The sequence below is a fragment of the Anneissia japonica genome, unplaced genomic scaffold (genome assembly GCF_011630105.1).
Source record: "Anneissia japonica isolate Jap-2015-1 unplaced genomic scaffold, ASM1163010v1 scaffold5623_len388731_cov182, whole genome shotgun sequence".
Classification (NCBI taxonomy): Eukaryota; Metazoa; Echinodermata; class Crinoidea; order Comatulida; family Comatulidae; genus Anneissia; species Anneissia japonica.
The window spans coordinates 319,081-341,967 of record NW_022727290.1 but is presented as its reverse complement, the minus strand read 5'-3'; the positions used below and the strand labels follow the sequence as shown (position 1 = coordinate 341,967).

Sequence of the window (22,887 nt, the reverse complement as noted above, 5' to 3'; positions counted from 1 at the left end):
GAACACAACATGTGACAGCTGTGCAGTCATCTGGTGCTTTGGAATGGATGGCTCCATTTTTTGTAGGTTGTTTATTTAAAGAACATTGGCAAATAATCAGTTTATCCAAGTATCTTTCGCACAGACTACCGCCATCTCATATGATTTCTGTTTTTATAATATTTACTGCCTTTCATAGAATTGTCTTTTTATTTGCCATTCAATTAGTTCCTGGTACTGACTACTGTACAAGAATGTTTTACTAATTTTTATGAAGTAACTAATTTCGATATAATGTTCCGGTATGAAGTATAACCCTCTCTACCTAGATTCTGTCTCTTATACACATCTAGATGTGTATAAGAGACAGCTGTTACAGTATACATTTCATGTATTATCCAACGTGTGCTTCTTAAGATACTTTTTGGATAAATAGAAAGAGTTAATGATTTTAACGTTTTGAGGGAATTTATTCCATATTTGGGGTCCTTTATATGTTATAGATTGTTGGGCTTTGGAGGGATCTTTTTTGACGATCTAAAATTTGATCTGGACCTTGTGTTGTAACTATGAACGGACCTATTTAGTTGGAAATAATTTTGGAATATATTTGGGACGAGCCCCTTTAAGAATTTAAACATAAATGTTGTAACAGCCATTTCATAAAGGTGAAAAACATTAAGAGATGCAGTTTTTAGAAAGAGTTGTTTAGTTGGGTAAAGATAATGGACTTTGTATATTATGCGTAGGACTTTCTTTTGTAGTTTGTAGATTTTGTCTAAGTATGTAGTGTGCTCTCTACATTGTCCTTGGTGCCCTGGCAGCTTCAGAAAATACTGTCGTCTTATATCTTGTAATAGCATCGAAGAAATTACCCATGGAGAGAAATGTATTCTTGTTTAGCTTATCTCTGGCCGATTTCGCAGTTGGTACATTTTTAATCCTCTTCAGCATCTTTTACGGATCGTTTGTCTTCGGAGGATTATTAGATGCAATGTTTCTTGTGTCCATGTTCAGCATAAGTGCTGTTAGCATCGAACGTTACATTGCGATAGTTGCTGCTCCGTTTACCTACAAACAAGTGATAACTTCAAAGCGGTGCATTATCGTGTGTGTGTGCTTTTCTGGATTATTGCGATCTCTGTTATCATAACAGTGTACGCGTACGATATATACAATAAATATACACGACTGGCTTTCTCTGTTCTCCCATTAATCACAATTATTGCAAATTATATTTTGTACTTCAGAATTTCAATAGAACTCAGAAAAAACGACCGAAACGTCACTAACTATCTTGGAAAGAATGTAGTTGGGAGATCCCAGAAACTGATTCGATCATTCAGTATTCTGCTTGTAGTTGCTACCATTTGCTGGCTTCCACTTTGCTGTTTCTTTATAATAGCAGTATTTGTCCAAAGTGTTGACGAAAATGAATTTGCAATGAACATACTTTATTGCTTATCTGTTAGTAATTCACTTGTCAATCCATTCATATATTGGTATCGTCTACCAGGAATTAAAGAAGGACTTTATGATCTTGTGTTACTGTTTGTGGCCTGGCGGCGTTCTGAAAGATCGTGCGCAGAACGCTACATCAATAATAACTGTTTCAACATCAGCAGTCTAAAAATGTAGGCCTAATATAATTGCAGGGTTAAAGCTTCTGTTGATTATATTATTTACGCCTAATATATTTAAAGTAATTAATAAGAAGTCAGACAAGTCACAAATACAGTTAGTAACAAAGAAATAAGATACTTTTAAGATGTCATTTGATTTTCAGTTCAGGTAAGCTTATATCAATCATTTATAACTTCTCTCTTTGCTGATACCAATATTACATCATATTCCTATATTCCAACAAGGTTATCAAATCTGTTTATTGTTTTGATCATACGAAATGACAGATTTGAGGAAAATATACAATACTTTGCTGATAAGAGGACCAACGACAACTTATCATAAATATTGATTTATTTTATTCTACTACTGCTACTTCTGTAAAAGAAACATAAGGAACATCAGGACATTATATGTTACGAATGTATCAACATTTATTTTGTAGAGGCTAATGTTTTGTATATACTGTCTATTTAAAAAATTCCCTCGAAAAGGAAATATTATGCAAATAGTCAATGGTTCCTAGCGTCACATGTTTAAATATAAAGATGCATTAAAATTATTCTCAGTCAGTTCCCAAAATCTGAAGTACACATCAAACTTTGTACACGTCATTTACTGTAATTGCACTAATTTAAATATTCATGTATACATCTATTGTTATCAGTCTACGGTATACGATTATTCTATTCTTTAAATGGTCCTACATATCCACACCCTACCTCGGGTGGGACCAAAATTTAAAAACTTTTTCATTAAAACATTACAAACTATTCTGGAAAGCGTCATTATGGTCCATTGATCCATTTTAGAGATATTTAGGTCTGAGACTTAATGGCCCTCAAATGCACACCCGAAGTTGGACTGTCACTAAAACTCATCATCTCTTCCTTGTAACTTGATTAAGCTTCCAGGAAGGTTTCATTCATATCAGTTGATTAGTTTTTGAAATATCTGATCGGACGTTTTCCTTTGAATGGGCCTCATATCTACACCCTACTGCGGGTGGTCATCAAAATTTAAACATTTCTTCATCGAAACCTGATAAACTATTCTGTTTAGAGTCGTGTAGATCCATTAATTAGTTTTAGAGATATTTAGGTGTAGGACTTAATGGCCCTCAAATGCACACCCGAAGTTGGACTGTCACCAAAATTCATAATTTCTTCCTTGTAACTTGGTTAAACTTCCACGAAGGTTTCATTCATATCAGTTGATTAGTTTTTGAAATATCTGATCGGACGTTTTCCTTTGAATGGGCCTCATATCTACACCCTACTCCAGGTGGTCACCAAAATTTAAACATTTCTTTATCGAAACCTGATAAACTATTCTGTTTAGGGTCGTGTAGATCCATTGCTTAGTTTTAAAGATATTTAGGTGTGGGACCTTAGGATTTTAAATGACCCTCAAACTCACACCCGAATTTCGATCGTCAAAAACACTTAATAATTTCTTCCTTGTAACTTGGTTAAACTTTCACGAAAGTCTCATTCAGATAAGTTGACACTTTGCTGAAATATCCGGTAGTGTTTCCTGACATCCACACCCTACCCCGGACTGTCACCAAACGTTAATCCTTTTTTCATGAGTCTGACGAAGGGAACTGGAATAGAAGCATTTTAAAAATAATATGTGCGGATTTTTCGAGATGTGTCTAACAATTGTAATATAGGAAGAGGAAGCGTTTTTTTAAAAATAATACTGAAACATAAATATTGCCAGTTGTACCTTGTGAATATCAAATAAATTAAATATTTTCAATAGTTTGAATAAAGGTTCAGACGGGGTTCGGATGGATGAAGGTATAATAATTCTGGCTGCACGTTTCTGTAATTTAACAAGTTTATTCAAATTTGAAGGATAATCAGAAGCCCAGAAAATATTTCAATACTGTAAATGTGGTAAAATAAGGGTAAATTATAAAGGGAAAGTAGAATCTTTTTTTAGAAATGTAGTTCTGGTGCCTGGTCCACTTCAAATTTTCTTGAATGTAAACACCAAGAAATAAAGTTTCTGTTTTACGCTCAATAATTTTGTTATTAAGAAAATTGTTATAATTATTAATTTTTTTTTTTATATTTATAATTAGATTTTTGGGTGTTTATACAAAGTTTATTTGTTTATCTGTTAACAGTATTACATAATACATCCATATTTTGATTAGAATAAAAAAGTGTGGTATCATTGGCGAAAGATATTACCTGCAGTGTGTCACTAACATTATTTAAGTTATTAACATAAATTAAGAATAGTAATGGCCCTAACACTGAGACCTGTGGCACACCACAGGTAATGATAATTGATAATAATTGAGTTCCTAGTCCACATATCAAGCGCCCTGAGCATTTTTCATTAGATGGATGTGTGCGCTATATAAAACTACACTATTATTATTGAATTATTATTACTATTATTATAATGAAGATGATGGTTACGACGATGATGTAGACGGCGATGTTGATGATGATTAAGTGTAGGCCTAATCAGTAGTACAATACATATATTTTTGGATATTGCGAATAAAACGTTGATAAATTAATATTGGAAAATCCATTGTGCCAGGTTATATGTCCTATTTATGATGACGATGATGCTAGAACAAATTATAAAAAATACACAATACAATTTCTTTTATGGATTGATATTTTATATACCATATTTCGGTGCATTACCGTTTCTTGAAATCGTTATATATCTATTATTTTCCCTAAAACTAGTATTATCTTCTTGAATGTGAATCTACATAAAGGATAATAAATGGATAAAGAATATTAGGTCTATGTATTTTTTCCCTGTTGCATCATGCTTCGTTAAAATCGACCTTAATACGGTTAAAAGTATGTATTTATTTAGGAGTGTAGTAACAGTAGTACACTTTGTTGTTTTTGTTGTTCTCAATTTCTCTATATGGATGGTAACCTTTGACCTCGTCATTATTGAACGTATCTTCGTCGTCCCATCTGTAAAACTCCATGTTTGCATTCATTCCTTCAACTGACTGGCAGTTGTGGGAATACGGGAAGAGATAAAATGGAGAATCAACTGGTAGGTAGATGGGATTTTCAGCGAAACCGTCGATTCTACAACAATAGTCGATTTTTGTATTTGTGTCGTATACACCGGACGGTACAGATGAACTAAGACTGTTCTTGTTTTTACTATCTTCATCATCCCAATAGATCCACCCAGATGTCATTCCTATATAAATATACAATTGTAGTGTGATAAAAAATAAATGTCTAAAGTGCTAGTTTCTCTGACTACATAACAACGATTATGTGAAGTTATTGAATATGGAACACCACAGTAATCAAAGAAGCCATCAACATAAGACTGCATCCTAATAACATGAACAGAGATCAGCGCGCACACGATCTGCCACATATTTACGATATCGTGAAAGAGACGGACCCCGCACATCCCGTTTGGGAAATCCCAAACGGTCATCAAAGGCTAAAGTTCACCGTCATGGTTATCCGTGTTGACATCGGAAAGCCCACCACTGTCATAATTTATAATTTTATTTCACTTTAATTTTATTAAAACGTAATGAGTCTGGTAGGCAAAAAAGGAACATGTCCCTGTACAAGATGCCTACCAGAGAAACAATGATAAAGGCAAGGACATAATAATACAAATAATAATAATAATAATGATATGTCATATAAGCACTTATGACTAAGCCTCGCTGATAGCAGGCGAAACGTCAAGAAATAAATAGTGAGTAAGATCTTAATTTTACCCTTGACTTTGGATCGCATGGCTCACAAACATAAGTTACGGTTGTCGCATGATGGGACATTAGCAATAATATTTAATGAGTATTGGTTAGCGGAACTACTAAATTACATTATAGGTCCTTTTCACATTTAATATACAAGTTAAAGCATAACAAAATAAATGAGATGGAAAATGCCAAACATGACCAACGTCCTTCCCTTATTACTAGTCCTTCTCTTATTACGTAAGTTTATACCTACCGAAAGGGCAAGCACCAGTTGATGGTTTGAATACACAGTACTGTCCCTTAGGCCAATACATATCATACTCAGTAACCTCATTTTGAGTTTTCATACAAAAATGTTGCGTCACGTCTTCGCTGGCAGCACCACTAGGAAAATGGAGAGGAGAAGAACCGTAGGCCGCGTTTCTAGTGTTTTCGCCGTCTTGAAATCTCCACCCTTCGTGGAACGTAAACCCAGGCGTCTGTGGACATCCGGTGTTGGTCTTTGGTAAGCCATAGGCCCCAACTGGCCAGGTAATTGGAATTGTGAGGTACTCGTCTGTATGTACAAACACATAGTGTACAATGTTAGTATGGCTTGGATTATTTGAACGGGTTTAAATCGGCATATAATCTCCAAATGTTTTTAAAATCTCTTCACGCATATTCTTCGGGAAGACTCCCCTATTTTAATGTTCATAAAATAACTCTATATTATTATAATATTCCTAAGTAGAAACCAAATGAAGTTATTTGAACATTCCTAAGGGAATTCGTCATCACTAAAATTACCTTCAATTGCATCAACGCTCTTTAGCCAAACTGGATAGTCTGCTAACGCCTGCTCTACGTTGAGTTTCATTTCATCAAGCCGGCCGTAGAAGTCTGCCGACAAAATTCCCGCCTTAACGTAGTCATCGTTCAACTGCCAGTACTGTTCCTGGAAAATCTCCTCCATTCCCATCAGTGTATACGAAAAAGGCATGGCAAGGTTATCATCTCCTAGGGATATGGTTTCTACGTAAAAGCCAGTGTTGAATCCCGTGTCCATTGTCACTTTAACATTATCGATGTCGACACTAATTGAACCTCCGAAACCTTTGTAACTTCCCCCCAGGCTGACGCTAGGCGAATACTATCAGTAAAAGCATAAACTACTTTAAAAGTCAAAATGAAAGTTTACAAATAGCATAATGAAGTTTCAAAATCCTTTTACACACTACTTACCAACTTCGCTCTACCTAATTCTTTTAAGTGCAACATCCTATACAGAGAACATATTTTTTTCTAGTCTTACACCGTACGTTTAGGATTTGGAAACTCTACTATAGATTATTACCATAAGAAAATACTGATGAAGTAAACCAGGTGATCTAGGCCTATACTTACATGCTCAGCAGAGTACTCAACAAATGCCGAACTTGTCCATTTATATCGCTTCACTTCTCTCGTTCCCATAAACACAAAACTCAGGACATGCTGTAAAAAACGAGTCTGTTACTGCACTTTTCCAATAGTTGGCCGGCCTCATAAGGATAAGAGTTCTTTGTAGTGTACCAGTTGAATGAGTATATTATTAATTTATCAAACAGTTGTTGTTACAAAGTACATGTATTACTGGTCTGATTGCAGTGTAAGCAACATTCAGACGCATGTTGTTTTTATGATTTTATAGGCGTTACTAACAATGTGATATTAGTTTATTCATATCAGAAGTATTTATATATAAAAAAATTATTTTATTAGAGTATGAGATGTTATCATTGTATTAAAACAAAAATATCTCACAAACTAGTTAAAGAACACCATCGGTGAACGAGTATTGAATATATTTTGTGTTTGTATTTCTTTAGTAAACAATAAACATTTTGATAAATTGATTGTTAGTGTAATAGCAAATATTGATTTTAATATTCATATATTATAATTGTTAATCATAATATCATTGTGTAACTACCCCTTCTACCTTCCCCCAACCCCCGTTGTTACTGTATTCAAAAATCTGTATCTCATTAACCGTTCCGAGTTTTTCGTCGAACAGAACCCTTTTTTGTCTTAGAAAATCAGTTGTACACAATGTAAAAAAATGTTTTTTCCACCAGAGCCTGGCTATAATAACCTAATAATAGTATTATGATTATTTAACTTATTCACTTTGACAAATCAAAATTGATTTACTCACAGTTCCATAATCATGTATGAAAAGCATGTAATCCGTATTGTTCGTTGAGTACAATGTTGGAAGCCGATTGACACGTGCAACGAAAGTGTCTTCCAGTGGAAATTTCTTAAAATGCGCGTCCACTGTCATTAGCTGCGCCTCGCCAAGGTAACACAATGTGTTCTCTTCATAATAAAGGTTAGTATTCGATCCCATGGATGCAGACGTTTCTTTGTAATCTACAAAAAAAATGTAATTGAAAGGAATAAAAGTGTATTCACACAACGTGCCAAGAATATGGAAACTCCATTCATTTGGTCACCGATCATTTTCCAGTGATGCATCTCAATTGTGGAATTCTCTTCCTGAGAACATTAATTAATTCCCCCAATATACAAATTTTCAAGAAAAGATTCGCATATTCTGAGCACCACTGAACATTAATTTCGCACTATGGACATTGGCGCTGTAACTCTGATTGATTGATTGATTGATCGATCGAATCAGTATGTAGGAATAGGGACGCTGGCATTTCGGTTCGGTTCCGATGTGAAAGCTTTAATCGTAAAATTATTTTAGTAGGCCAAACTAATAAGTTTCATGATACTTTCAAATTTAGCAATTCGAACTTGTTGCATTTATATTGTATCATGTTATATTACAGAGATAAGATGGATAATATATCACTAAAGAATTAGAAACTTACAGTTGCTATGACTGAACTTGGTCTTCCCATATTTGTAACGAGCACCGACTGTTAACGAATCAAATTCGATGTAAGTGCATGGATAATTATTCAACGACAACTGAAATGATAGTGATGTGGTGCTGCCGATGTATGATGATTATGATGACGATAATGATGATGATGATAAGGATGTATGATGATAATTATGAAAATGTTTTATTTCGACTGTATAGGCATAAGCGACAGTATTTTGAACAACTGAGGAGCAAAAGTTTTATGGAAGATTCATAATTTGAGGAACCAATTTTTAAAATCCTACCTGAGAACGTAACTTCTTTTTCCAATGTGGATGCATACGCGTAAGCATTGTGATACAGCTCTAGAGACAGTTCGGATGAACAGCTTGATCCCGGAACGAAGGTGACCTGATCTGGTGTCGAACCATGCTCTTCGAACGTCCAATCAAAGACCTTCCATGTTGGCCTTAGACCTGGGTCTCGTCCAGCGGTTATCGGGCTTCCGTGTGGATTTCCGTATTGCAAGTTGTAGCCAGTGCCAAGATAATCAATGCTAACGGGATAGGCTGACAAGGTATTCGCTTGGTTTGAAAGCAACAACGGGTCAATCTGGTATGGAGGTGGGTCAATAGTGGCCTGATTTACCACCAGACAGTGTATAAAATTAAAAAGTATAATATATGCTTGCTTCATAGTTTCTATAAAGGAAAGTAGATAAGAATAAGATATGAATAAACATATGCTTATGATAAAACTCGGAAGAACGTTGTCATCGACCGGGACGACGGCCGACGAATTCCTCCGCGCTTGCGCCTTCTCCGACGCATTTGCCAATCCATTTGGACTGTCGGTGACACCCAGAATGAATTGCGTTAAAAACGTGGTGCAATCAACAATTAAAAACTACGTTAATAAAAACGATCCGCTGCTCACGCCACGTTCTCGCGAGTGTGGGTCGCAACCGTCGGCGCAGTGGACGGCGGCTTAACGATGTACTATTCTTCGCCCGATGTTATAACATACTTACGCTCAGTATATGTTTCCCCTCAGATCAAAATAATTTGACTACGAATGCATAAATGAATTCTACCTAAGAGTCTTGGCCTTATATAATATTTTATCCTAATAATTTTCATTTCGCTATATCTCACTCAAGGCTATACAAACATTATTCATGATAAGATTTCGAATATAATTACAGACAGCGATATGATTCACACATCCATTACCATTAGTAACTCAATAATTAGTTTATAGCTCTGAGCATCTTGTCTGTATGATTGTTTTGTACGGAGATTGCCGCATGGGAGTAAAGCAGTAATCAAGTGTGCTATTGACAATCCTTAGCCCTGTGCCTGAATTTCGTGATGTGTAGGATCATGTGATGACAAAGACATCACTTTATTCATCCAAAAATTTGGAAATGACAAACGAATTTTCATTTTTGGTCGTAAATGTAGGCGCTAATTAGTTCTCAGTGATGTTTTCTCTATGATTAGACCATCCAACAATAGCGGTAGTGCTTGGTGAAATACCGACAATTAAGTAATTAATTGATTCATTTATTAGATGGAATAAATCCTGTTATCATTCAATCAATCAATCGTCGGTACTTATCAGCGTTATTATCGCATGTGACAAAGGCGCAGTAAAATGTAAGTTAAAAATATTCATAAACAAAAAGATAATTGCAAATTTACCGCTACCTCCAACTTCTTAATCAGCAAAGGATTTATTGAACAGTAGGATAGGTCTTAAGCTCCGGTAGCAACAATGCACACTGTTTAATTAACACATAATACGGTTGTATATGAAGTTAACTCTCGTACCTTATAATGTTTTGCTATCAAAAACAAATATCATCAAATGGAGTCTTATCTAATATAGTAATTGTAACGCCTGAGAAATAGTATACAAAGAAGACCGAAACTCATCAGCCAGGCGGAAAAGGCTGATATTTTTTCCTATTGTAGCTATTATTGACAGGGGCTGAGGTCACGGTAGGTCAGCTGGCAATTTTCATGGGTTATAAATGAAAAAGAAAACAGAAAAAAGAAAAATATATATTAAAAAAAAGACCTGCAGTAACTCCCTTAGCTATGCTAGGCCTTCTCTAATTTGTGAAATAACAACTTAATTGGAGTGGAGATGGTTTTGTTCGTGAAAAACATATTCCTGAAAGTTTACAAGAATTGAACCAGGACTCTGGGTTAACAAGGCTCACCGCGCTAAGTCCCGGCCCTTGGATATGTTTGCTAAGGTTCCACAGCATTATACGTACATGTGCGTAAAACAATAATAGGCCTAATAGTAATAATCTCCGTTCCACGCGCCTCAGGATATTGGTTAAGTAACAATTATTGTTGTGTCTTCTTAATAATGTGACCATTATAAGTATTTTAATAATAATAATAATAATAATAATAATAATAATAATAATAATAATAATAATCATCATCATCATCATCATCATCATCATCATCATCGCAGGGTCATGGGTTCGATCAATTCCTATCACAGCAGGACTTTTTTTTCCAAAAATAAAACCCGCTATTGCACTCCATAGGCCCCAATGACGCGACCAGGTTTTTAAAGCATTGTTATATCCAGGGACTGGTTTGATTATATTATTCTATAACTGTACATGCAGTAGAATGTGAAATTTTTAAAAAAAAATGAAAGAAAGTAGTTCTACTAGTGGATGTATGTGAATAATTGACCAAATTGCCTGCCTTTTTTTTTTTCTTTTTTTTTTTAATTGTTGATTTCGTTTGTATGCCATTTCCTGTGTGCTTCAACAAGAACAAAGTAGTAATTAATACGAATAACAATTAATAGAACCTTAATTTTTTTTTTCACAATGAGTGTATACAGGTGTGTGATTTTGATCATTTGATTTCATTGTAGGCCTACATACTCTAATGTTAATGATTCGATGATAGATCTTTGATTGTTTATCGTGGAGGTCTGAGGGCGTTTGTTAAGTTTTATTAGAAATTAAAAAAGTTAGCGTCGCGTCGTTTGGCAACAAAGTGAGTCTCCAGATTCCACGATTATTGTTGGGACTATTAGAACGGTTGAGTTATGGAGCGTTTTACTGTAATAGTACACATATGTATATGTTTATTACAACTAACCAATGATGTAATCTCCAATATTATGCAGGTAAGATTAACAAATTTACGAATGAATCACTAGGGCCTAGGGTAGTCTTAGGCCTAGCCTTGTTATATCTTGCTAATTAATAGCCTAGAGTAGGGCCCAGGCCCCAGGATAGGCCTAACCTAAATAGTGTAGGTAGGCTCCAGCAACAGTATCTAGGCCTAGGGCCTAGGTCTCCTAGGTAGGCCTTAGGCTGGGCCTAGGCTATAGTAGTAGTCGAGGCCAGTGACTAGGAAAATTCTTTTTTTTAACCGAATCGTATATAACAGCAATGTGGCCTATTATTTACTCAGTAATTATAATAATTCTGCACACCTATTTTCAGGTATCAATTTTCTGTGCAAGTTTGAGCTGGTTTTTGAGGTATCATCCACACATTTAAAAATTATGGCCCTCCAATACATCCTGAACCCCTTCCTCTAGTATACCATCCTGTTTTGTCTCCCCTCCTGCTCCTCCACCACTCCCGCCCCTCTACACTTCCCACTCCTTCACCCCCATCCAACTCTTCCACCTCATCGCATCCCATATTAAATAGCCTAAACACCACTGTTGTGGCTACAGATGATGCCATTTTATCATGATGGAGATGTTTTTGTCAAAATGTTGTTTGTTTGCGAATGTGCATGTTAAGTAGACCATGATGATTTATTTATTTATTTTTTTATTTTCAATCTTTCAACAAGAACAAAAAAGGTTGAACAGGGATACCGAGGAATAAGCAAAAGTTTAAAAATTGTCAAGTGATGTGCTACCGCACTCCTGCCAACAAAGGCAATACAAACCAAAGCGTTCACAGGAAACAATGAAAGTTAGCAAGTATTTAAAAAGCCACACAGAAAAAATGCATATCTAAATAGAATTATAAAATCCTGTACAATCGTCGAAAATAAAGAAATTGATAGGATAAAAATTTAAAATATTCAATATTATTATTATTATTATTCAAAATTAAAAATATTATATTAATTATAAATCTTTATGTACAGTTGTCACTTCCAAAAATACAGTATTCACCAATCGTCATTTAAATATAAATTATAATATACAATCATCAATAAGAAAATAAGATAAAATTAATATTCATGTACAGTCGTCAAGTATAGCAAATATTAAACATCAGTAAAATGTTCCTTCAAAATCTGCTGAAGGAAGTGTAAACACATTTATTTTTTGTATTATCTAGGCCTAGGATGAAACGTGAGTGTTTTTCTTGTCATGTAACTTTACTAGTAAAAGTTGTGTTTAAATCTGAACCATACAAACAATAATAAATATTGAGGATGTGCCCATAAGAACAACATAATATTTTTTTAACATAAAATCTCTGATTTATTAGCAAAGAGCTGAGGTATTCAGTTTGCATTTGGTCATCTTAAACAGTGTAAATGACACACCGTACTGTTTTAATAATATTCGTGTCGTGTTTGTTATTCCTCACCATATGCTGGTTGTAATGAAATCTTCTTTTGTTGTAATGCAAATCTCAAATCAACCGCGGCCATTCATATTGATTTTATGCAGTTGTTTGCCAGGCTGTACAGCCTCACTGAGTCACAGGCAGGGTGGAGGTACTGTACATTATGTGGGCACATTAATGAGTCATTTAGAAGATAAATTTCAAAATATAAATTTATAATATTTATTATTTTATTAAATCTATTTACTTAGATTTTGCCACTCTACTAAAAAACTAGAAAGTTCCATACTGTTATTTTATTGTTAATTTTTATTACAAATACTGTCTGTAGATGAATTAACTCCAATTATTATTTATTGCCAATATATGTGGTTATTATTTTCATATTTACTACCTTATAATAATAATTTTCATTATTGAAGGTAAAAAAATATCATTAATTACAGTATACACTTTTTCAATTATTTTAGTGTTAATAGTAGGTCTACTGTAATTGGTTACTGCATAATTTTTCAACACACAGTTTTCTTGTTTTGTTATGTTTCTATCTATACTTTTGAACTTAACAAATTAAATTTAATATAATTTATTATTTACATCATTCTATACTTAGATTAGGGTTAATTAATAATATTTAAATTATTTTTATTTAGTAAAGAAATAATTTCCAAAATATCATTTTTGCAATGCCACAGAAATAGTATAGGCCAACCGAGAAAATACAAATAACAATAAAATAATAAGTATAAAATAAAATAATAATAATAATCATAATAAATAACAATAATAACAATGAGGCTAAAACTACTCCTATTCCTTAAACTACAGTAATTAATGGTTGGCCGTTGACTCATCCGCCATTTGTTCAGCTATTGGTTTTTCTTGCTGCTGGGTGACCATAAACACCCTCCCCTCAGCAGCCACTAAGACATAGGGGGTTGTCAGTTTAGTCGCCGACGCTTCGAACTGATGGAGTTTAATGTCGTACCCACGTATGTAGGCCTACGCATTGCCAATCCCATAAAAAATAACCACAGAAACTGACGACACAACCTAGGGCCAACTACTAGCCAAGTAGTAGAGCCAGGGTATCCCACATTTATTGTGTCAAAAAATACTGTGCCGTACGCTGAAGAGGTTTAGGGTTATTATCGATATACCATACGGTACCCATGCTTTATCGACCCATAAAAAATAGCCACACACTGGCGGCAATAGTAGAAGGGCCAGCCAAGCTAGTGGGGAAGGTGCTTGAATACAAATAAGGCGAAAATAAGAAACATTTTTATTGGTAAATGTTTAGCAATGGGATGGTTGAATGCTTTATGTTTACAAAGATGTATAGGCCTACATATCTTGTATTATGAGATTTCAAGGCAGTGGCGGACAAAATAAAAAAATAAAAAATCTTATTATTTTTTTTTTAACTTCCATTTTTTTGTTGTGGCGGGTTCGCTAATTGGCCAAAAATATAATATATTTTTATTCAAAATCATCATTATTGGCAGGTGGCGGGGTTTGCTAAACAATGTCAATGTATAAATTGGTCTACGATCAAACACTTTGTTATCTCTCAAAATTTAATATCCTAAGCTCAGCACAGTATGGGTTTAGACAAAATCATTCAACTAGCCATGCCTTACTCCAATCCATTGAAAAGATTACTAATGCTATTGACAATAAAGAGGTTACTCTAGGCGTTTTTCTTGACTTGACTTGACCATCGATTACAGACTCGGTTACCATCGGTTACAGATTCAGAAGTAAAACTGTTTGCTGATGACACAAAACTATTTAGAATTGTGGATTCACATGAGGATAGTGTAAGCTGACAGTCAGATATTAATGCATTATGTGAGTGGTCTAAAAAGTGGCAGTTGCCATTTAATGAAAATAAATGTAAAATTATCCATTTCGGTAGGAAAAATCCTTGTGTTTCTTATTTTATGAACAATTTTATGCTTGAAGCTGTGGTTAACGAAAAAGATTTGGGCGTTATATTTGATCGTAGCTTAAACTTTGCGGTGCATGTTGCTGACATCTCAAAAAGAGCCAATATGAAATTACTGTAGGAATGACTAAAAGATCTTTTCATTTTCTAAAATCTAAAGGGCATTTAAAGTTGTATAAATCTATTGTCAGACCTATTTTAGAGTATTGCAATGTTGTATATTCTCCAAGTTTTAAGAAAGATGAAGACCTTCTTGAGAAGGTACAGCAGCGTGCTACTAGGATGTTTCCTGAATATCGTCATCTTCCATATGAGGAACGATTGAAAGCCTTAAATCTTCCAACACTAAAGTATCGAAGACAGCGTGCAGATTTATTGCAAGTGTTTAGAATTGTTCATGGTTTTGATAATATTTCTAAGGATTATTTTTTTTATTTTAATGTTGATAGTGCCACTAGAGGCCATTCATATAAATTAAAGCACCATTACTCTAGAACTAATCTGAGGAAAAGGACATTCTCAAGGTGAATTATTAAGAATTGGAACTTATTGTCTGAGGAAGATGTTAATGCTACATCCCTAAATATGTTTAAATCTGCAATTGAGAGGCATTGGGCTGACCACCCGGTAAAATTTGCTCTGTACACGAAATAGTATAGATTGTTCATCGAGGGGCCAATAAGCATTGTATGCTTGGCTTCTATACCCATGATTACAGTTACATCCTCTGGGAATCAAGTAAATCATGTAAATGATATATTGTTAAATAAGATGAGGTTCTATGGTATAAGAGGAATCCCACTAAAATGGTTTTCAGATTATTTAATAAATAATCTTTAATGTGTTCTTTTATTAGTGTTTTTGATATAAAAATTTTAAAAAATAAAATAAATAAAAAAAGTATCACGGTATATGACTGCAGGAAGTGACATCACCATGTCATATATGGATGTGTGATATGACATTATCATGCATGGACAATTCACATAAACTTTAAATATATGTAAATAACAGTTTATTTTTTGTTTTGTTTTTAAACAGCCTGGGGAATGTGACATTGCCTTAGAGACTGGGATGATAGCCTGGGAAGACAACCTAGCTGGATCTTACATCAATGTCACATGGGGCTATGAACACAACTGTAATTCAGAGGTAACATGCTTCGGGTTTAACATGACTGTTGATCATGTGATGAATGTGCAACTATCACCTGTTGAAATTCAAGAGGGTATGACTCTGAGGTAAATACAGTGACACTCAGGACAAGTGCCTTGCTTTAAATTTAGTGGTTTAAGTTCAAATCTTGTAATAAAAAATATGCAGTTCAATTCAAAAGCATATGACACTCAGGCAAATTAAGAATGGATTCACGTGCCTTGCTTTTTAATTTAGTGGAGTCAGTTTAAGTCCTGTGGTGTCCTTGTTTATTAACTTGAAAAGTAAACTAAAAACAGTTTATAAAGCCAAGTAAAATAATAAATTATTTTCTTGTCTCCTGTCCACTTCCTGTTTAGTCAAAAACCAAATTTTACCCAGTATTTATTTGTCAAGTAATTGTCGAAATTGGTTATATGTTTATTTTCAGGTTCATACCAAGTGAAGTTACTCCGAGTCGTCGTCTGACCATGCAGCCATATAAGGTTGATGCTATTGATTTCAATTCTTGCTCAACAGCTGCAGGTCAACCAGTTATCTCAACTCCGACCTCCGAACCCTTTATTGTCGATCAGCAATTTCTCTCTCCTGGCTCCAATTTTTTTATAGGTAAGTACAGTACATTTAAAAAATTTAGAAGTAGATTATCATTTGTTAAATTCATGGCCCTGATTAGTTGACATTTGAAATTAGGTGAGATTAATTATACCCAAAGTTATTGAAACTGTTCTATGTCTTAATGTACGTATCATTCCATTTGGTAGATATTGACTTTATAACATTGTTCAAATACTGTAAAGTAATCAACTTTTGGCATTTTTTCTGTGAGGAACAGTCCATGTGTAACCTTATTCTATGCCATTATCATTTGCATCTCATTTCATTTGCATATTTCATTATCATTTGCATATGTCATCATTTGCATTTGTCAGTGAATTCAGGTGAAATATTCAACTGTCGTTATGGTCTGCGTTTGAATGTAACTATAAAACCGAACAAATGTCACTTCCCACACTCACTGGAGGGCATGTATTGTATGGATAATGGTATCTGTATCACGCATAAGACGGAGGTAAGTTCATTCACACATGGCATCCTTCCTTCACCCTTATCATTTCAAGTTGGGCTGCAGAGAAAAATTTCTTTTGAAGAAATGAATTTTCTATTTTAGCAATATCAAATCTTCTGTAGTTTTATACAGGATAAAGTAAATTATAATTATTTTTTAGCCCTTGTTTTAAAATACCTCTAGGTGTAATTGTTCAGTTTCCCTATTTTATACCCCAAACATTTTTGTTTAATTCTCAATCTCTTCATAACACTGTTCATGTCTATACAGCATTTTGCTATTTTAGTATTGTTTTTAATTTCTCTGCCTTCTTTGCTGTAAGTAAGATAATAATATAATAAAGAATATTAATGTTCAATGCTTCTACACTTTTAAGTTCAATATATAAATATTATTTGTCTTTTTTTTTTCTAAGGGAACTTATTCGTGTAAATGTTGTGAGGGGTTCACAGGACCTCATTGTGATGAGTACGATGGCTGTATAAACCACATGTGCGCTGAAGGCTCAACCTGCTTAGACATTCAAGAAGGTTATACATCGTATGGGTACCTCTGCCAGTGTCCGCCTGGAAAGAGTGGCATCTACTGTGAAGTAGATGTCGACGAATGCGCCAGTGATCCCTGCCAGCATGGTGTCTGTGTCGATGAATTAAATGGCTATCAGTGCTACTGTATACCAGGTACATGCGATGAATGTGTGATGAAAATGTGATAAAAAATATGTGATGAATATGATAAACATGTGATGAAACAAACATAATAAAAAGTATCATAAGTAAGCTAAGTTTACATCATGAAACATCTTCAAAGAACCCTGTTACTCTAAATTATGAAATATTTAGCTTGAAAAAAAACCCCACATATTACTCACTTAATCATGAAAATTTAAACTTATTTTATTATTTATTTATTTTATTTATTCGTTTTTTTGACTGGATAGCATTTTTGGTAACACAGTACTGCTTTACGAAATGGCCCAGTTTTCTTAACACTCTGCCTGCCAAACACGGCTGTAAAGAGGTGATTCATAGTAGCTACACATCATTCCACAACGACAGGGGCTGAAATGAACCATAACATCGGGGTAACCCCCCCTCTTCCGAAAGATGCAATGGGTTCTTTAAAGTGCACACGAGCCAGATGTATACACTGGACCTCCATTTTAAGTCCTTATTACTTGGTTCTACCAACCGAACCATTGGCGAGGAGCAGCTGGAACTAGCGCTAATGTTAAGGCTGTAGCCAGCGGCACCCTTGCCTTACTGCTTTACTCGCCTACTATGATTAGAATAAAGTGTTTGGTACCATTGTAAAGCTAAGATGTATGTAGTTCTTGTAGTATTTATTACATGTCAATCTGATCTCATACACACTCTCAACGAGCTTCAGAAAAGTGTTTAAATTCTATCTGATACTATTTTTTCAAACCCCTGGTGGTCAGTGTGATAATAAAGTTAAGATTTAAAGAACCCCAAGCTTATATTAATCTATGTGCTAGTTACATAATGGTATACAGATATTGAGTGGATGTAACACTACTGTATCTCAAGTAAAAATATTCTCACTCTTTCAAACCAGATGACAAATACTTTAATACAATGAGAAGAATTTTGTATCATATTTGACCTATTAATTGTTTTATACATCAACAAATATACTACAGAGGAACATACAGTATATATAATATAGTCATTTCATGAATTCTTTATTGTTTTTAGGGTATACTGGTAACAACTGTGAGATAGAGTACAACGAGTGTATATCCAGCCCTTGTCTCAACGAAGGCTTCTGTATCGATAGGCTTGATGGGTATGAGTGTGATTGCGGCATAGGCTACATAGGTGAGCACTGTGAAGGCAAGGTGGACCTCTGTGCAGCCGATCCGTGTCGCAATGCTACAGTGTGTGTCGATTATGGAAACTTCTTTAAGTGTGAATGTGCCGCAGGCTTTAGAGGTATGTTATGATTGGTTCCTTTTCTGTCCTTTCAAATGTTTATCTGGTTTGGTGTTTAACTTGTAAAAGGTGCTCCATTTCAGTTTTATACTGCATTTGCATGTGGTTTTTAATAAAGATACCAAAGAATAAATGAGTGAAAATAAAATGTCCTTAAATAATATGAAATATAAATTGGAAAGTGTTTAGATGCATGTCAAATCACTTTAAATTTCATTATTTTCTCATAGCCTCGGTTGAAATTTATGATACAACACTTCTTCATGCATCTCTATCCATCTTGGGGTGCTCATGTGATGGCATGTGCTCATGTGATGGCATGTGCTCATGTGATGGCATGTGCTCATGTGATGGCATGTGCTCATGTGATGGCATGTCTGCATTTAGGCAATTATGATAGAAAGTTTCTAGAAGAGAATATCTGAATGAGTTGGTCTTTTGCCCGATCAAAATGACAATCAAAAACCACAATGGCCATTGATGGATCTATAGGTCTAGATTAGTAAAATATTTGATTGAATTTCCTCCTGTTGTGTTTATTTTTATCTCAGGGTTTACATATATTCCAAACGCATTCATCTAGCCATCTGTATGTGCTCCTATAGAAATTCATTAAAAGATAAACAATATTTCATTATATTATTGTGATGTTCATTTCCAATACAGTAATGGTTTCATGGCTATGAATTTGTAGAGTGCATTGCAACAGGCTATATGCATTTCATCTGTATAATGATTTTAATTGTAACAATTTATTTCAGGTTCACACTGTGAAATCAACATTAATGAATGCGAGTCCAATCCGTGCGTCAACGGAGGGCGCTGTCGGGATGAAATTAACAGTTTCACATGTGTTTGTGAAGGAGGATGGGAAGGCATACATTGTGAAAGTAAGTTTGTATTCCATTACTTCTGGTGGTGTCATCATTGCTAGTCATGTCATCACTGCTATTGATCCTAGTGATGTCACCATTGCTAGTGTTATCATCATACTAGGGATGTCATCATTGCTAGTAATATCTTCAGTTATGTTATTATTGCTAGTGATATGATCATTGCTAGTGATGTTATCACTGCTATTGATCCTAGTGATTTCATCATTGTTTGGTGATATCTTTATTTCTAGTGAAGTCAGCATTGCTAGTGATATCTTCATTTCTGGTGATGTTATCATTGCCAGTGATGTCATCACTGCTAATGATACTAGTGATGTCAGCATTGCTAGTGATGTCGTCACTGCTATTGATGTCATCATTGTTAGTGCCAAAACATGCTTGAATGTCAAATTTAAAAAAATCTATTTTATTGCACTAAACTAAGCTTTATATATCTATACATCATGCTATGCTGTTATTTTCCCCATTTTCGAAGTTAAAACAACAATTTTTAAGGATTTGATGATAGTTTCTGCATGGGAAATGCCTGAAATCATAAACTTTAAAGGCTGATTTCTTATATATTGTTCTTTAAATAGCTGTATGTTAAAACGCTCGTAACTTTATAAGGAAATGTCGGATTTTAATGATTTTTTTTCCATTGTATAGCTCCTATTTTACTCTTTAACCCTGTATTAATAACTCAAAATTGGTTTTTGCGACGAGTGACTGGTTTGGCTTGTCTTTGCCACATATATGTTGAAGCTTGCAGTACACCACACAAGCTTCAACATATATGCTATTACTTCGCCATGCAAGCCTTTAAACAACACTATATATTAACCAGTTACCGTTGCTTACTTATTTCCAGCTGAATTTGACAAGAGCACACCGGTTGAGGTAGCCCAGCATGCTACAGTCTCCACAATCGTTATATGCTTCACAGTCATTGTGGTTGCTCTCATTCTTGTGATTGTTGTCGTAGTCTGGAGATACCCAAGAATTAAAAGTTTCATGAAATATAAGACTGCTAAGGTCGATGTAGATAACAGGTAAGGCAACATTTGTTTTGAATTTTGAAATGTTCTTTAACTTTTACAAAACCCATAGAGAAAATCGCAATTAAGAGGATGCAATAAAGAACATTACAAGTCAATCGTGACGTCATCACTGCAACTAACAATGTTATTTGCCTATTCCTCGCAGTCCAATAATTTTTCAATCAGTGGACAATCAGTGGAAGCTTGGCTTGATTTTTTTTAGGTTTGTGTGCAAAAAAAAATTTTTTTTTCGTCCGCAAAGAAGATATCACGCACAGTGATGAAAATTGAATTTTAATTGAAAATTACTCAGTCGGGGACCGGATAGACACTCTCTTTCCCCTCCTTCTTCCCTCTTTCTTTTCTTGTTTTTTTATCTGATCATACAAAAATCTCCATAGGCATCATTCTGCTGGCCATGCAGTAAAGTGTTGAATTTGATCCAGTGACGAGGACAAAGCTGCTATTTGGGGCACCCCCATCCATGTACTAACCAGGTCCAACAATATTCAACTTACAGTGATATAATGAAAACCAGTGTTTTATTATGGCCATAGATTCTTATAAACCTTAAAGGCGAACTAAAGGGTGGAAATACACAACCGTATCATTGCATTTTCTTATAAATATCCTGTTAGTAGTTGTTGGTCTAGAGTGGAATAATTTGAGTTGAGAATTTTTTGTTTGTTTTCAGTGAACCTCCGATGCCTCTGCAAAGCATTAGCAGCAAGTGTCGTTCACGGGCAACTGTCCTTGCTACTTACCAGACTTCAAGAGTAGATTTTGTTCTTGATCCAAATGAACCACTTTTTCACTCATTTAAGCCAAAGAAAATCTAACAGCTGTAAGGGAGGGAAGGATTAACAAGGGGCATGCACTCCCAGCTCTTCTTGTATCCTCCGCTGTTCATTGAAAAATCATTATTTATTTGTTTTTGTATTCATCAAATCCCATCAATTTTAACGTGTTCTTACTTTTTAATTGAAGAAAAAACTATTGCAAATACAGGTCTCTCTCCAATAAAGACCATTTTTGGGACTGGGTTTTCCATGGTCTTTAGAAGTTTAGATCTCTAATTATAATAATCAAAATTTGTTAATTTGGAACCATAAAAAAGTTGATTAATTGGTTGATTAATTAAAAAAGTTTAATTGGAGGAGTCTTTAACTAGAGGGAGACTTGTATTACATTTTGTTTTATGATGTAAGCTGGTTTTATCTTTTTTTATCTGTTTGTAAATATCAAATCATTTTACCATTGAAGAGTATTCCATTCATATTCATTCTCTTTTATATAGGACAGTTCAATTCATAATTTACAGTAATTTGCTTATAATATCTTTCTGAAAAAGATGATCACAGTACACTATAAATATTTCTACTGTCTTTCAGGAAATTTTTTTTATCTCCGTCCATAAACTTCTGTCCAATATGAATATTTATCAAGTGCAATTAGAAGATTTTTTTTTATATTGAAAGAACCAAAAAAATCTTACAAAACAAATGTTTGTAAAAATAATTTTTTTAAATGACAGATAATTGCCCTTGGATTTTCCTGTTAAAGTATATTTTCCTTAAATTAGACTCTGGAGTATACCATCCAGGATTTTGTATGAAATTTGTTACTTAAAACTACGAGTCACATGAACCACATATTTTTTGAAAAACAGTATTAATCTAAAATATAATCATGGCATTTTTTTTTAAATACAGTATATACAGTACTATACTGTTAGTCACACATTTGCATTCTGTAAGGGCAGGCTTCCCACTGTGAATTGAATATAATAACATAACAAATACAGTACATACACTACTTATATTGTAATTCGTCACCCGTAATGTATATATTTCAAATAATATAGAATATAATCATAGGATGTGTTGTTTTATTTAATTATATACTTTTTTCTTTAATAGTATGAGAAAACTTTTTAATAACAGTAGTATATTTTGATATACAGTACCATTGGGAATTCTTAAAAAAAAAACATAATTTTATATTTATCCATACTTGAAAATTGTTCAATGTATCAGCAATAATTAATCAATTTCATATTTTTATT

At 34.2% G+C, this 22,887-nt stretch overlaps 2 protein-coding genes across 2 annotated transcripts; one reads left to right on the top strand and one right to left on the bottom strand.

Moving 5' to 3' along the window:
* Positions 1-4,230: 4,230 nt before the first annotated feature.
* On the bottom strand, positions 4,231-9,267 carry LOC117113674. Its single transcript, XM_033257085.1, has 8 exons — positions 9,223-9,267; positions 8,498-8,893; positions 8,197-8,244; positions 7,512-7,729; positions 6,719-6,808; positions 6,122-6,464; positions 5,586-5,888; positions 4,231-4,803 (listed from the first exon to the last, which is right to left on the bottom strand). Exons 2-8 carry the CDS (start codon positions 8,886-8,888, stop codon positions 4,451-4,453), a joined length of 1,746 nt encoding a protein of 581 aa, XP_033112976.1. The 5' UTR covers positions 8,889-8,893; positions 9,223-9,267; the 3' UTR covers positions 4,231-4,450.
* A 1,915-nt stretch (positions 9,268-11,182) lies between these two features.
* LOC117113676 (fibropellin-1-like) lies at positions 11,183-22,468 on the top strand. The gene is made up of 9 exons (XM_033257087.1): positions 11,183-11,360; positions 15,770-15,969; positions 16,314-16,492; positions 16,816-16,955; positions 17,368-17,632; positions 18,671-18,907; positions 19,669-19,797; positions 20,654-20,834; positions 21,517-22,468. The coding sequence occupies exons 1-9, from the start codon at positions 11,280-11,282 to the stop codon at positions 21,659-21,661; spliced, it is 1,557 nt and encodes a 518-aa protein (XP_033112978.1). The 5' UTR covers positions 11,183-11,279; the 3' UTR covers positions 21,662-22,468.
* Positions 22,469-22,887: the final 419 nt, after the last annotated feature.